Source organism: Oncorhynchus gorbuscha, linkage group LG10 (assembly GCF_021184085.1).
Source record: "Oncorhynchus gorbuscha isolate QuinsamMale2020 ecotype Even-year linkage group LG10, OgorEven_v1.0, whole genome shotgun sequence".
Classification (NCBI taxonomy): domain Eukaryota; kingdom Metazoa; phylum Chordata; class Actinopteri; order Salmoniformes; family Salmonidae; genus Oncorhynchus; species Oncorhynchus gorbuscha.
The window spans coordinates 47,474,067-47,490,912 of NC_060182.1; the positions used below are offsets into that span (position 1 = coordinate 47,474,067).

General features: G+C 49.7%; 1 protein-coding gene across 1 annotated transcript in view; it reads right to left on the minus strand.

Annotated features, from left to right (window-relative positions):
- The window catches only part of LOC124046196 (agrin-like), a 516,157-nt gene that overhangs the window by 44,025 nt on the left and 455,286 nt on the right, over window positions 1-16,846 (minus strand). Inside the window, 4 exon segments of the mRNA XM_046366308.1 lie at window positions 4,331-4,465; window positions 12,183-12,412; window positions 12,891-13,106; window positions 15,984-16,176. Of these exon segments, the coding sequence (XP_046222264.1) occupies window positions 4,331-4,465; window positions 12,183-12,412; window positions 12,891-13,106; window positions 15,984-16,176 (774 nt within the window).

A 16,846-nucleotide genomic window follows, 5' to 3' on the forward strand; every position in this document is an offset into this window, starting at 1 on the left:
TTCTACAAACAACAGACGAAGATCATTACATTGGTGGAAGACATTTACATTTACATTTAAGTCATTTAGCAGACGCTCTTATCCAGAGCGACTTACAAATTGGTGCATTCACCTTATGACATCCAGTGGAACAGTCACTTTACAATAGTGCATCTAAATCTTAAGGGGGGGGGGGTGAGAGGGATTACTTATCCTATCCTAGGTATTCCTTAAAGAGGTGGGGTTTCAGGTGTCTCCGGAAGGTGGTGATTGACTCCACTGTCCTGGCGTCGTGAGGGAGTTTGTTCCACCATTGGGGGGCCAGAGCAGCGAACAGTTTTGACTGGGCTGAGCGGGAGCTGTACTTCCTCAGTGGTAGGGAGGCGAGCAGGCCAGAGGTGGATGAACGCAGTGCCCTTGTTTGGGTGTAGGGCCTGATCAGAGCCTGGAGGTACTGAGGTGCCGTTCCCCTCACAGCTCCGTAGGCAAGCACCATGGTCTTGTAGCGGATGCGAGCTTCAACTGGAAGCCAGTGGAGAGAACGGAGGAGCGGGGTGACGTGAGAGAACTTGGGAAGGTTGAACACCAGACGGGCTGCGGCGTTCTGGATGAGTTGAAGGTGTTTAATGGCACAGGCAGGGAGCCCAGCCAACAGCGAGTTGCAGTAATCCAGACGGGAGATGACAAGTGCCTGGATTAGGACCTGCGCCGCTTCCTGTGTGAGGCAGGGTCGTACTCTGCGGATGTTGTAGAGCATGAACCTACAGGAACGGGCCACCACCTTGATGTTGGTTGAGAACGACAGGGTGTTGTCCAGGATCACGCCAAGGTTCTTGGCGCTCTGGGAGGAGGACACAATGGAGTTGTCAACCGTGATGGCGAGATCATGGAATGGGCAGTCCTTCCCCGGGAGGAAGAGCAGCTCCGTCTTGCCGAGGTTCAGCTTGAGGTGGTGATCCGTCATCCACACTGATATGTCTGCCAGACATGCAGAGATGCGATTCGCCACCTGGTCATCAGAAGGGGGAAAGGAGAAGATTAATTGTGTGTCGTCTGCATAGCAATGATAGGAGAGACCATGTGAGGTTATGACAGAGCCAAGTGACTTGGTGTATAGCGAGAATAGGAGAGGGCCAAGAACAGAGCCCTGGGGGACACCAGTGGTGAGAGCGCGTGGTGAGGAGACAGATTCTCGCCACGCCACCTGGTAGGAGCGATCTGTCAGGTAGGACGCAATCCAAGCGTGGGCCGCGCCGGAGATGCACAACTCGGAGAGGGTGGAGAGGAGGATCTGATGGTTCACAGTATCGAAGGCAGCCGATAGATCTAGAAGGATGAGAGCAGAGGAGAGAGAGTTAGCTTTAGCAGTGCGGAGCGCCTCCGTGATACAGAGAAGAGCAGTCTCAGTTGAATGACTAGTCTTGAAACCTGACTGATTTGGATCAAGAAGGTCATTCAGAGAGAGATAGCGGGAGAGCTGGCCAAGGACGGCACGTTCAAGAGTTTTGGAGAGAAAAGAAAGAAGGGATACTGGTCTGTAATTGTTGACATCGGAGGGATCGAGTGTAGGTTTTTTCAGAAGGGGTGCAACTCTCGCTCTCTTGAAGACGGAAGGGACGTAGCCAGCGGTCAGGGATGAGTTGATGAGCGAGGTGAGGTAAGGGAGAAGGTCTCCGGAAATGGTCTGGAGAAGAGAGGAGGGGATAGGGTCAAGCGGGCAGGTTGTTGGGCGGCCGGCCGTCACAAGACGCGAGATTTCATCTGGAGAGAGAGGGAGAAAGAGGTCAGAGCACAGGGTAGGGCAGTGTGAGCAGAACCAGCGGTGTCGTTTGACTTAGCAAACGAGGATCGGATGTCGTCGACCTTCTTTTCAAAATGGTTGACGAAGTCATCTGCAGAGAGGGAGGAGGAGGGGGGGAGGATTCAGGAGGGAGGAGAAGGTGGCAAAGAGCTTCCTAGGGTTAGAGGCAGATGCTCGGAATTTAGCGTGGTAGAAAGTGGCTTTAGCAGCAGAGACAGAGGAGGAAAATGTAGAGAGGAGGGAGTGAAAGGATGCCAGGTCCGCAGGGAGGCGAGTTTTCCTCCATTTCCGCTCGGCTGCCCGGAGCCCTGTTCTGTGAGCTCGCAATGAGTCATCGAGCCACGGAGTGGGGGGGAGGACCGAGCCGGCCTGGAGGATAGGGGACATAGAGAGTCAAAGGATGCAGAGAGGGAGGAGAGGAGGGTTGAGGAGGCAGAATCAGGAGATAGGTTGGAGAAGGTTTGAGCGGAGGGAAGAGATGATAGGATGGAAGAGGAGAGAGTAGCGGGGGAGAGAGAGCGAAGGTTGGGACGGCGCGATACCATCCGAGTAGGGGCAGTGTGGGAGGTGTTGGATGAGAGCGAGAGGGAAAAGGATACAAGGTAGTGGTCGGAGACTTGGAGGGGAGTTGCAATGAGGTTAGTGGAAGAACAGCATCTAGTAAAGATGAGGTCGAGCGTATTGCCTGCCTTGTGAGTAGGGGGGAAGGTGAGAGGGTGAGGTCAAAAGAGGAGAGGAGTGGAAAGAAGGAGGCAGAGAGGAAAGAGTCAAAGGTAGACGTGGGGAGGTTAAAGTCGCCCAGAACTGTGAGAGGTGAGCCGTCCTCAGGAAAGGAGCTTATCAAGGCATCAAGCTCATTGATGAACTCTCCGAGGGAACCTGGAGGGCGATAAATGATAAGGATGTTAAGCTTGAAAGGGCTGGTAACTGTGACAGCATGGAATTCAAAGGAGGCGATAGACAGATGGGTAAGGGGAGAAAGAGAGAATGACCACTTGGGAGAGATGAGGATCCCGGTGCCACCACCCCGCTGACCAGAAGCTCTCGGGGTGTGCGAGAACACGTGGGCGGACGAAGAGAGAGCAGTAGGAGTAGCAGTGTTGTCTGTGGTGATCCATGTTTCCGTCAGTGCCAAGAAGTCGAGGGACTGGAGGGAGGCATAGGCTGAGATGAACTCTGCCTTGTTGACCGCAGATTGGCAGTTCCAGAGGCTACCGGAGACCTGGAACTCCACGTGGGTCGTGCGCGCTGGGACCACCAGAGTAGGGTGGCCGCGGCCACGCGGTGTGGAGCGTTTGTATGGTCTGTGCAGAGAGGAGAGAACAGGGATAAACAGACACATAGTTGACAGGCTACAGAAGAGGCTACGCTAATGCAAAGGAGATTGAATGACAAGTGGACTACACGTCTCGAATGTTCAGAAAGTTAAGCTACGTAGCAAGAATCTTATTGACTAAAATGATTAAAATGATACAGTACTGCTGAAGTAGGCTAGCTGGCAGTGGGTGCGTTGTTGACACTACACTAATCAAGTCGTTCCGTTGAGTGTAATAGTTTCTGCAGTGTTGCTATTCGGGGCTAGCTGGCTAGCTAGCAGTGTTGTTTACGTTACGTTGCGTTAAAAGAACGACAATAGCTGGCTAGCGAACCTAGAAAATCGCTCTAGACTACACAATTATCTTTGATACAAAGACGGCTATGTAGCTAGCTATGTAGCTAGCTACGATCAAAAAAATCAAACCGTTGTACTGTAATGAAATGAAGTGAAAATGTGATACTACCTGTGAATGCGACCGGGTTGTTGAGTTCTATTCAGAAGACGTTGGCTAGCGTTGGCTAGCTAGCAGAGTCTCCTACGTTAAGGACGACAAATAGCTGGCTAGCTAACCTCGGTAAATTAAGATAATCACTCTAAGACTACACACTCTAAACCTAAACAACACAATTATCTTGGATACGAAGATACGAAGACAGCAAAGACAGCTATGTAGCTAGCTAACACTACACTAATCAAGTCGTTCAGTTGAGTGTAATAGTTTCTCCAGTGCAGCTAATCAGTGGACGTTAGCTAGCTGGCTAGTGAAGACTACGTTAGGACGGCGAAATACGATAATTACGCAATTATCTTTGATACAAAGACGGCTATGTAGCCGGGGTAACATCTCACAGCAAGAACCGACAAATCTGGTGTCGTCCATGAGGAGGAGATGCACTGCAGTACTTAATGCAGCTGGTGCCCACACCAGATACTGACTGTTACTTTTGATTTTGACCCCCCCCATTTGTTCAGGGACACAATATTCCATTTCTGTTAGTCACATGCCTGTGGAACTTGTTCAGTTTATGTCTCAGTTGTTGAATCTTGTTATGTTCACAGAAATATTAACACATGTTAAGTTCGCTGAAAATAAACGCAGTTGACAGTGAGAGGACGTTTCTTTTTTTGCTGAGTTTATATCTCAAATACTGTACATGCTCACTCTCTCTCAAACACAGACACAAAAGGTTCAGCAGTGGGGATTTAACTTCTTTAAAAAGAGGTGCCAGTACCTTGCTCGCAATGGTGTCCCTCGCGGCCCATGGGACACTCACACTTATACCCTCCCTCTGGTTGCACCTGACACTGGGACGATGGGTGGCATCTGTTAGGCTCGCATGGATTGTGGGTGTCGGCGCACGTCGGACCTATATTTCACCATCACCAAATTACAAAAAAAACACCCCAAGTTAGAACTCAAACCACAGAATCTTTATTCCATCTTCTCTTATAAAAACCAGGGTTGTATTCATTAGGCACCAAAAAGGGAAATAAATGACAAAGAGGACTACCTGAACTTGGGGCAGAAGAAAAATTATTGCTATTTTCTGTAACATATGGACAATTAAGTTGTATTCTAAGAAACTTTTCCATTTTCTATTTCAAACCGTTTTGCTACGGTATGCCCTAATTAATACAACCTAGGTCTTTCAGACCATTTCCCTTCATTCCATGATTTCCTCAGTAATAGAGGTCCTTTTCTAATAGGATTTAGAAGATTAAGGAAAGACCCAGGCATCCTGTCTTGCTGTTTTGCAGTCGTGCGTATGGAGACGGTTCTTGGCTGTGGGAGAGGTGTCTGAAATGGCTCCCGGATGACTAAATTGGCTTTGCCCTACGCTAGCCAGGACGGATCCCAATTCAGCTGTCATTATTTAAGTAGCCAGAGCTGCCTGAGGCGAGGAGAATGCTGTAATTAACCCCTTCCGCTGAGTTCTATTACACTCTTTCTCATCAATTTCTCCTGTTACTCACTCTCTCTCGCACACACATACACACTCTTTCTATCGTCTCTCTCCCTCCCTCTTACTCCATCTCCCTCTCTCTCGTCTCTGACCAACTCTCTCATTATCTCTCTCAGAACTATCTTCTTGACCCCAACCAGTCAGATTTCAAGGCAGCTCATTCAACCGAGACCGCTCTCCTCTGTGTCACAGATGCTCTTCCGCTCTGCTAAAGCGGACTCGCTCTCTTCTGTTTTCATCCTCCCAGATCTATCTGCTGCCTTCAACACCTTCTCAGGGTTGGGTATCTCAGGATCTGCAACCACTTGGATTGCATCCTACCTGACAGGTCGCCTGTGACTGCACTACGTGCTCTCACTACTGGTGTCCCCCAGGGCTCGGTTGTGGAACCTTTCCTCTTTTCTCTTTACATCAAGTCACTTGGCTCTGTCATATCTTCACGTTGTGTCTTCTATCATTGCTATGCGGATGACACTCAACTACTCTTCTCCTTTCACTCTTCTGATGCACAGGTAGCGACACGCATCTCTGCATGCCTGGCAGACATCTCAGCTTGGATGTCGGCCCACCACCTCAAGCTCAAGCTCGACAAAACAGAGCTACTCATCCTCCCGGGGAAGGCCTGCCGGCTCCAAGACCTCTCCATCATGGTTGACAACTCCATGGTGTCCCCCTCCCAGAGTGCAAAGAACCTTGTCGTGACCCTGGACAAGACACTGTCGTTCTCTGTAAACATCAAAGCAGTGACTTGCTCCTGCAGTCACTGCTTTGAATAGTACAACCTTTCCTCACACAGGTAGTGGTGCAGGTCCTAATCCAGGCACTTATCTCCTGTCTAGACTAATGCAACTCTCTGTTGGCTGGGCTCCCCGCTTATGCCATCAAACCCCTGCAACTTATCCATAATGGCGCAGCCCGCCTTGTGTTCAACCTTCCTAAGTTCTCCCATGTCACACCGATCCTCTGCACACTCCACTGGCTTCCAGTCGAAGCTCGCATCATCTTCAAGACCCTGGTGCTTGTCTATGAAGCAGCAAGGGGAACTGCCCCTTCGTGCATCAAACCCTACACCCCAACCCGAGCACTGCATTCTGCCACCCCTGGGCTCTTGGCCCTCCCACCCCTATGGGAGGGCAGCTCCCACTCGGCCCAGTCAAAGCTGGACCCCAATGGTGGAACCAGCTTCCCCCTAAAGTCAGGACAGCGGAGTACCTGCCCATTTTACAAAAACATCTGAAACCCTACCTCTTTGAAGAGTATCTTAAATAACACTCACTCTGCCCCTGATACTGCACTTGGACCACTGTAAGAGAGGAGAGAGGGGTAAAGGCCAGGCGATGGGGAGCATTTGGTTATAGTCTTCAATGGGTTCCTTTACTGCACTACACCTAATCCCAGACAAACAAGACAGAGGCAACGTGCTGTGAGCTTTTCAAATGGCTAAATTCTGACTGCGGTTTATTCCTCAGACATTGGTTAAAATAGTATTGGCTCGCTTTCAAATACCTTTGAGCAGTTGATTGAGCCTAAGGAGGAGTGCAGTGTGGGGTAATCATGGGTCCAAAAAGTTGGAGCAGTTCCGAAATGGATCTGGGGCTTTCCCAATCAGACCGGATATGCATAAATAAACAATGTAATCTAGAGACCCGTTTCGTACAGACCGGAAGACAACTAGAACCTTTCCGTACAGACCTGGTCGGATCCGATCCGAGTGGGGGAAGCAGCAAAAAAGTATTTTATAAGTTACTTTATAAACCGGAGCTGATAAAGCACAAGAGGAAGGGAGATGCCGCTCTAGTAGGCGGGGGAGGGGCCATACTGTGAGCGAGTGACAATGTGAGGAGGGAGGGAGATGCCTCTCTAGTAGGTGGGGGAGGGGCCATACTGTGATTAAGTGACAATGTGAGGAGGGGGAGATGCCGCTCTAGTAGGCGGGGGAGGGGCCATACTGTGAACGAGTGACAATGTGAGGAGGGAGGGATATGCCGCTCTAGTAGGCGGGGGAGGGGCCATACTGTGAACAAGTGACAATGTGAGGAGGGAGGGAGATGCCGCTCTAGTAGGCGGGGGAGGGGCCATATTGTGAACGAGTGACAATGTGAGGAGGGAGGCAGATGCCGCTCTAGTAGGCGGGGAGGGGCCATACTGTGAGCGAGTGACAATGTGAGGAGGGAGGAAGATGCCGCTCTAGTAGGCGGGGAGGGGCCATACTGTGAGCGAGTGACAATGTGAGGAGGGAGGAAGGTGCCGCTCTAGTAGGCGGGGGAGGGGCCATACTGTGAATGAGTGACAATGCTCGGAGGGAGGGAGGTGCCGCTCTAGTAGGCGGGGGAGGGGCCATACTGTGAAGAGTGACAATGTGAGGAGGGAGGGAGATGCCGCTCTAGTTGGCGGGGAGGGGCCATACTGTGATTAAGTGACAATGTGAGGAGGGAGGGAGATGCCGCTCTAGTAGGCGGGGGAGGGGCCATACTGTGAGCGAGTGACAATGTGAGGAGGGAGGAAGATGCCGCTCTAGTAGGCGGGGGAGGGGCCATACTGTGAGCGAGTGACAATGTGAGGAGGGAGGGAGGTGCCGCTCTAGTAGGCGGGGAGGGGCCATACTGTGAGCGAGTGACAATGTGAGGAGGGAGGAAGGTGCCGCTCTAGTAGGCGGGGGAGGGGCCATACTGTGAGCGAGTGACAATGTGAGGAGGGAGGGAGGTGCCGCTCTAGTAGGCGGGGGAGGGGCCATACTGTGAACGAGTGACAATGTGAGGAGGGAGGGAGGTGCCGCTCTAGTTGGCGGGGGAGGGGCCATACTGTGATTAAGTGACAATGTGAGGAGGGAGGGAGATGCCGCTCTAGTAGGCGGGGGAGGGGCCATACTGTGAGCGAGTGACAATGTGAGGAGGGAGGGAGATGCCGCTCTAGTTGGCGGGGGAGGAGCCATACTGTGATTAAGTGACAATGTGAGGAGGGAGGGAGATGCCGCTCTAGTAGGCGGGGGAGGGGCCATACTGTGATTAAGTGACAATGTGAGGAGGGGGAGGTGCCGCTCTAGTAGGCGGGGAGGGGCCATACTGTGAATGAGTGACAATGTGAGGAGGGAGGAAGATGCCGCTCTAGTAGGCAGGGGAGTGGCCATACTGTGAGCCAGTGACAATGTGAGGAGGGAGGGAGGTACCACTCTAGTAGGCGGGGGAGGGGCCATACTGTGAGCGAGTGACAATGTGAGGAGGGACGGAGATGCCGCTCTAGTTGGCGGGGGAGGGGCCATACTGTGAATGAGTGACAATGTGAGGAGGGAGGAAGATGCCGCTCTAGTAGGCGGGGGAGGGGCCATACTGTGAGCGAGTGACAATGTGAGGAGGGAGGGAGATGCCGCTCTAGTTGGCGGGGGAGGGGCCATACTGTGATTAAGTGACAATGTGAGGAGGGAGGGAGATGCCGCTCTAGTAGGCGGGGGAGGGGCCATACTGTGATTAAGTGACAATGTGAGGAGGGAGGGAGATGCCGCTCTAGTAGGCGGGGGAGGGGCCATACTGTGATTAAGTGACAATGTGAGGAGGGGGGAGGTGCCGCTCTAGTAGGCGGGGAGGGGCCATACTGTGATTAAGTAACAATGTGAGGAGGGAGGGAGATGCTGCTCTAGTAGGCGGGGGAGGGGCCATACTGTGATTAAGTGACAATGTGAGGAGGGAGATGCCTCTCTAGTAGGCGGGGAGGGACCATACTGTGAGCGAGTGACAATATGAGGAGGGAGGGAGATGCCGCTCTAGTAGGCGGGGGAGGGGCCATACTGTGAACGAGTGACAATATGAGGAGGGAGGTGCCGCTCTAGTAGGCGGGTGAGGGGCCATACTGTGAGCGAGTGACAATGTGAGGAGGGAGGGAGATGCCGCTCTAGTAGGCGGGGGAGGGGCAATACTGTGATTAAGTAACAATGTGAGGAGGGAGGGAGATGCTGCTCTAGTAGGCGGGGGAGGGGCCATACTGTGATTAAGTGACAATGTGAGGAGGGAGATGCCTCTCTAGTAGGCGGGGAGGGACCATACTGTGAGCGAGTGACAATATGAGGAGGGAGGGAGATGCCGCTCTAGTAGGCGGGGAGGGGCCATACTGTGAATGAGTGACAATGCTCGGAGGGAGGGAGGTGCCGCTCTAGTAGGCGGGGGAGGGGCCATACTGTGAAGAGTGACAATGTGAGGAGGGAGGGAGATGCCGCTCTAGTTGGCGGGGGAGGGGCCATACTGTGATTAAGTGACAATGTGAGGAGGGAGGGAGATGCCGCTCTAGTAGGCGGGGGAGGGGCCATACTGTGAGCGAGTGACAATGTGAGGAGGGAGGAAGATGCCGCTCTAGTAGGCGGGGGAGGGGCCATACTGTGAGCGAGTGACAATGTGAGGAGGGAGGGAGGTGCCGCTCTAGTAGGCGGGGGAGGGGCCATACTGTGAGCGAGTGACAATGTGAGGAGGGAGGAAGGTGCCGCTCTAGTAGGCGGGGGAGGGGCCATACTGTGAGCGAGTGACAATGTGAGGAGGGAGGGAGGTGCCGCTCTAGTAGGCGGGGGAGGGGCCATACTGTGAACGAGTGACAATGTGAGGAGGGAGGGAGGTGCCGCTCTAGTTGGCGGGGGAGGGGCCATACTGTGATTAAGTGACAATGTGAGGAGGGAGGGAGATGCCGCTCTAGTAGGCGGGGGAGGGGCCATACTGTGAGCGAGTGACAATGTGAGGAGGGAGGGAGATGCCGCTCTAGTTGGCGGGGGAGGAGCCATACTGTGATTAAGTGACAATGTGAGGAGGGAGGGAGATGCCGCTCTAGTAGGCGGGGAGGGGCCATACTGTGATTAAGTGACAATGTGAGGAGGGGGGAGGTGCCGCTCTAGTAGGCGGGGGAGGGGCCATACTGTGAATGAGTGACAATGTGAGGAGGGAGGAAGATGCCGCTCTAGTAGGCAGGGGAGTGGCCATACTGTGAGCCAGTGACAATGTGAGGAGGGAGGGAGGTACCACTCTAGTAGGCGGGGGAGGGGCCATACTGTGAGCGAGTGACAATGTGAGGAGGGACGGAGATGCCGCTCTAGTTGGCGGGGGAGGGGCCATACTGTGAATGAGTGACAATGTGAGGAGGGAGGAAGATGCCGCTCTAGTAGGCGGGGGAGGGGCCATACTGTGAGCGAGTGACAATGTGAGGAGGGAGGGAGATGCCGCTCTAGTTGGCGGGGGAGGGGCCATACTGTGATTAAGTGACAATGTGAGGAGGGAGGGAGATGCCGCTCTAGTAGGCGGGGGAGGGGCCATACTGTGATTAAGTGACAATGTGAGGAGGGAGGGAGATGCCGCTCTAGTAGGCGGGGGAGGGGCCATACTGTGATTAAGTGACAATGTGAGGAGGGGGAGGTGCCGCTCTAGTAGGCGGGGAGGGGCCATACTGTGATTAAGTAACAATGTGAGGAGGGAGGGAGATGCTGCTCTAGTAGGCGGGGGAGGGGCCATACTGTGATTAAGTGACAATGTGAGGAGGGAGATGCCTCTCTAGTAGGCGGGGGAGGGACCATACTGTGAGCGAGTGACAATATGAGGAGGGAGGGAGATGCCGCTCTAGTAGGCGGGGGAGGGGCCATACTGTGAACGAGTGACAATATGAGGAGGGAGGTGCCGCTCTAGTAGGCGGGTGAGGGGCCATACTGTGAGCGAGTGACAATGTGAGGAGGGAGGGAGATGCCGCTCTAGTAGGCGGGGGAGGGGCAATACTGTGATTAAGTAACAATGTGAGGAGGGAGGGAGATGCTGCTCTAGTAGGCGGGGAGGGGCCATACTGTGATTAAGTGACAATGTGAGGAGGGAGATGCCTCTCTAGTAGGCGGGGGAGGGACCATACTGTGAGCGAGTGACAATATGAGGAGGGAGGGAGATGCCGCTCTAGTAGGCGGGGGAGGGGCCATACTGTGAACGAATGACAATATGAGGAGGGAGGTGCCGCTCTAGTAGGCGGGTGAGGGGCCATACTGTGAGTGAGTGACAATGTGAGGAGGGAGGGAGGTGCTGCTCTAGTAGGCGGGGGAGGGGCCATACTGTGATTAAGTAACAATGTGAGGAGGGAGGGAGATGCCGCTCTAGTAGGCGGGGGAGGGGCCATACTGTGAGAGAATGACAATGTGAGGAGGGAGGGAGAAGTGAGAGACGGCAACCAACCATGCCGATTCGCGCCATAGTAGACTAAGAGCTGCCTTAGCTAGGCTATTTATCATCAAATATGAGTACGTGGTACCCGTCTTGACTGCATCAAACCGGGAGAAGCTAATTAAAATAGCTAATGTTAGCTAGCTAGGCTAACTGAGGTTGCAGTGCATGCGCTTTCTCATCCTAGAGTTACAAATAACAACAACTCCAATTCGGAATATTAACATGCAGCCTTTCTGTTGGCTCTTGGTCATTGAAACCTAACCCTCTACTTCAACTTTTAATTCCATCTTCCATTGGTTAGATAGCTCCTAACTTTTGCCACACATGGAGAGAGGCTATATGACTGTAGCCTATTGCAGCAATGGCTGGCCAACCACAAGCTAAACACGCCACGGTCCACACAAAGTGAAAAGCAAGAGCAGCAACATAAATAAGAAGATATTTCTCTCTCTCTCTCTACTGCAGCAGTCACGTTCAGATCTGTTCGTGCCCTTCCTAACAAGTCTGTTACAATTACATATACCCAAGACCGCAACAAACTATATCAGATACGAAATAGACCTGTGACATTGTTTAGAATTCTGTATCCGGACACGCTCGGGACCCGGATCGGGTCTCGGGTATTCGGGTACAGGTGGATTCATGAAGACCTCTACTGTGGGGACTATGTAATTTGGTTCTATTGTGCCAGGCAAGCTAAATCAAGTGCAACTTAATTATTCAAATAAACAAAAACAAATACTATTTGTGAAGTCAAATCTACGGTGCCAAGAACTGAGGTCTGAGTCATGTTCATTTGGGCATGCAACAAAAAACATTTTGAGACGTGTTGCAATGGCGTTTCTCAATGGACAAGTCCAGGTAGTCCCTTGATGTTGCGAGCCACTTTCAGCCGTTTGGTGCCTAATGACCAGGACTCTGTTGTTTGAAAGAAAAAGTGTTTGGCTGACCGGAGTAGCTGTTGATGCACTTGCAGTGGAACATCTCAGCCTCCTTGACCTGGCAGGAGGCGCTGTTCTTACAGGGGTTCGGCTGGCACGGGTTGTTGCCGCACTCGCCTACGCCGGTGCCGTAGAGCACGTTGCCACCCTTCTCCTGCAGGTTGTACACCAGGTTGTTGACGTCCAGCGTGCGAACACAGCCAACAAGACCTGTACTGGTGGAGGTCCTCTCCTTCACACTAAGAGAGATGGGGATGGAGAGAGCGGGAGTGGGAGTGGGAGAGAGAGAGAAAGAGAGGAGAGGGGAGGGAGAGAGAGAGAGAGAGAGAGAGAGAGAGGAGAGAGGGAGAGAGAGAGGGAGTGAGAGAGAGAGAGCAAGAGAGAGAAAGAGTGTGAATGACAATATACCATCAGCCATTCAATAGTTATTCAAATCAACTTAGTGAAAAATAGGAAAAATAAACACAGGTGCTGGACAGAAAAAACAAACAAATAATATGAAAAAAGCAATACCTGCAGCTCTGCTAATGCTCACTGTGTACGCGTCTCAATAAACCAATATGGTACCGGAGAGTTCCGTACTGTACTGGTTTTATATAACTCAACAACTCCTTTCTCCATCAATCTCCTTTTCTCTATATATATATACTAATACATTACTAATGATATATTGCTAACATACAACCATATTAATGCCATCTTCATGTTAGGCCTTACTCTGTCATCATGTCTTCGGGCACCCCTCCGATGAAGAGGTGTGTGTCCAGGTTGAGGCCGTCGGTTCCGGGGGGGCTTGCGCCCTCGATGTGGAGCTCGTCATCCACGCTCAGCACGGCGTTGCGCCGGTTCCTCGTCACCACCAGCTGGTACCAGCGACCCAGCTTCACCTGGACTTTACTGACCAGTGTGCCTGTGCCCGAGCCGGTGTTGAACCTAGGGATGGGTAGCAAACCATGATCTTTATATAATATGTTCAATGGAGTATCTGCATTGAAAGATTATTTTTAATCCAGGAATAGGTTTAAATCTGGATACAGGAAACTGGCCCATACCGCATATGTTTTTCAGTATATACATTTTTTTTAAAGGAAGCAGATTATAGGTTCATAGGTGCACCAGCTACACCTGATTAACTGCCCTACATGTACCTTAGGAAAACTTGGTTGAGAATTGATGGTATTATATTTCTCATAATCAATTGCCCTCTACTCTAATGTTTTCTAATGGGATTTTTATAGAGCTACTGTTGGAATGGAGGTCCATAATCATTTCTACACAGTTTCAATTTGATCTGAGTCATTTTAAAGTATATTGAGTTATATATATATATATATATATATATATATATATATATATATACAGTACCAGGCAAACGTTTTAGAACACACTTACTCATTCCTGGGGTTTTCTTTATTTTTAACATTGTAGAATAATAGTGAAGACATCAATACTATGAAATAACACATATGGAATCATGTAGTAACCAAAAAAGTGTTAAACAAAACAAAATATATTTCAGATTTGAGATACTTGAAAGTAGCTACCCTTTGCCTCGATGACAGCTTTGCACACTATTGGTATTCTCTCAACCAGCTTCATGAGGTAGTCACCTGGAATGAATTTCAATGAACAGGTGTGGCTTTGTTAAAAGCTAAGTTGTGGAATTTCTTTCCTTCTTAATGTGTTTGAGCCAATCAGTTGTGTTGTGAAAAAGTAGGGCTTGTATACAGAAGATAGCCCTATTTGGTAAAAGACCAAGTCCATATTATGGCAAGAACAGCTCAAATAAGCAACAGGAAATGACAGTCCATCATTACTTTAAGACATGAAGGTCAGTCAATACGGAACATTTTAAGAACTTTAAAAGTTTATTCAAGTGCAATCGCAAAAAACATCAAGCGCTATGATGAAACTGGCTCTCATGAGGACCGCCACAGGAAAGAAAGTCCCAGAGTTACGTCTGCTGCAGAGGACAAGTTGATTAAACTTAGATTGCAGCCCAAATAAATGCTTCACAGAGTTCAAGTAACAGACACAGCTCAACATCAACTGTTCAGAGGAGACTGTGTGAATCAGGCCATGGTCAAATGGCTGCAAAGAAACCACTTTTATAGGACACCAATAATAAGAAGAGACTTGCTTGGACCAAGAAACACGAGCAATGGACATTAGACTGGTGGGAATCTGTCCTTTGGTCTGATGAGTCCAATTTTGAGATTTTGGGTTCCAACCGCCATGTCTTTGTGAGACGCAGATTAAGTGAATGGATGATCTCCACATGTGTGGTTCCCACCGCGAAGCATGGAGGAGGTGTGGTGGTGTTGGGGTGCTTTGCTGGTGACACCATCAGTGATTTATTTAGAATTCAAGGCACACTTAACCAGCATGGCTACCACAGCCTTCTGCAGTGATATGCCATCCCATCTGGTTTGCACTTAGTGGGAATATAATTTGTTATTCAACAGGACAATGACCAAACACACCGCCAGGCTGTATAAGGGCTTTTTGACCAAGAAGGAGAGTGATGGAGTGCTGCATCAGATGACCTGGCCTCCACAATCACCCGACCTCAACCCAATTGAGATGGTTTGGACCACAGAGTGAAGGAAAAGCAGCCAAAAAGTGCTTGCATATGTGGGAACTCCTTCAAGACTGTTGGAAAAAGCATTCCAGGTTAAGCTGGTTGAGAGAATGCCATGAGTGTGCAAAGCTGTCATCAAGGCAAAGGGTGGCTACTTTGAAGAATCTAAAATCTAAAATAGATTTCGATTTGTTTAACACTTTTTTGTTTACTACATGATTCCATATGTGTTATTTCATAGTTTTTATGTCTTCACTATTATTATACAATGTATAAAATAGTAGAAAATTAAGAAAATCCCTTGAATGAGTAGGTGGGTCGAAACTGGACTGGTACAGCCCTTCAAATTAGTGGATTGGGCTATTTCAGTCACACCCTTGTGTTGCTGACATCTGTATAAAATAGAGCACACAGCCATGCAATCTCCATAAACAAACATTGACAGTAGAATGGCCTGAAGAGCTCAGTGACTTTCAATGTGGCAGTCAGTTCATCAAATTTCTGCCCTGCTGGAGCTGCCCAGGTCAACTGTAAGCTCTGTCATTGTGGAATGGAAACGTCTAGGAGCAACAACGGCTCAGCCGCTATGTGGTAAGCCACAAAAGCTCACAGAACAGGACCCTGAGTGCTGAAGCACGTAATGCATAAAAATGGTCTGTCCTCGGTTGCAACACTCATTACCGAGTTCCAAACTGCCTCTGGAAGCAACGTCAGCACGAGAACTGTTCATCGGGAGCTTCATGAAATGGGTTTCCATGGCTGAGCACCCCCACACAAGCCTGAAATCACCATGTGCAATGCCAAGAGCCCTGACCTCAAACCTATCGAACACCTTTGGGAAGAATTGGAATGCAAACTGCGAGCCAGACCAAATTGCTAAACATCAGTGCCTGACCTCACTAATGCTCTTGATTATGCAGCAATGTTCCAACATCTAGTGGAAAGACTTCCATGAAGAGTGGAGGCTGTTAGAGCAGCAAAGGGGAGGACCAACTTCATATTAATGCCCATGATTTTGGAATGAGATGTTCGACAAGCAAGTCTCCACATACTTTTGGTCATGTAGTGTATATGTCATTTTTTTACTCAAACCACCCGCAGACCAGGCCGGATCCGGGCCGTATGTTTTTACACCCTGATCTACAGCTTGCCATCAATGCCCTTTGACACAACTGAACCTCTTCCTGTTTTGTCCCTTCCTGTTCTATCACCTCCAACCGTCCACTCACTTGAGCTCCACCTTGCCATTGACCAGGGTGAGAGACAGGAAGTCCTTCTTGCCATCCTGGCCGTTGAAGAGCAGGATGCCCGTCATCTCGGCCACCCTGAACTCCATGGCGATGCGGACCGTGTGATAGGCCCTCATGGTGTCGAAGGCCAGATAGGACTTACCCCCGAATGACGGGATGAAGTATGTGATCACTGGGAAGAAGAGAGGGCTATTTATTTTCGGTAATACCAATTATGATGACATGCTTTAAAAAATGTTTTGAGCTAATAAAATTCATAAAATAAAAAGGAAAGTTTTACATCTTCCTAAGTCTGAGGTGGTTTTAACCTTCCAGACTTGAAAATTGTATCAACTCGCTACCCAAGTATTTTACTTGCGACATATAGTTAAATGCATTAAAGAGAAACAATGGGTATATATCGAAGATGCTCATGCTCACCCCCAGAATATATGTCTATTTTCAAAGGATAATGCTAAGAACATTAACTTCATAGTAAAGAACACTATAACAATATGGAAGAAAATGAAACATATTCTACAAGAACCAATATCCCTCTCTAAAAACACAACCTTAAGGTACAATCCTTGGAAAGCTTTTCAGAATTCACTGATAAATTGGTCCACATGGAACACTAAAGGCATAGAAACTGTAAATTACTTGGTAACAGGAAATACATATATTTCCGTAACAGAATTAAAAGGTACCAATAAAGATAGTTTCAAATACATGCAACTTAAAAGTTATATATCACAAACTTTTGAGTTAAAATCTTTTGTACATCAGAGCAACCTTGAGGGAATCTTATTTGAGTCAGAAAAGGATGTTCATATGATAGATAAGATATACATAACCATAACGAC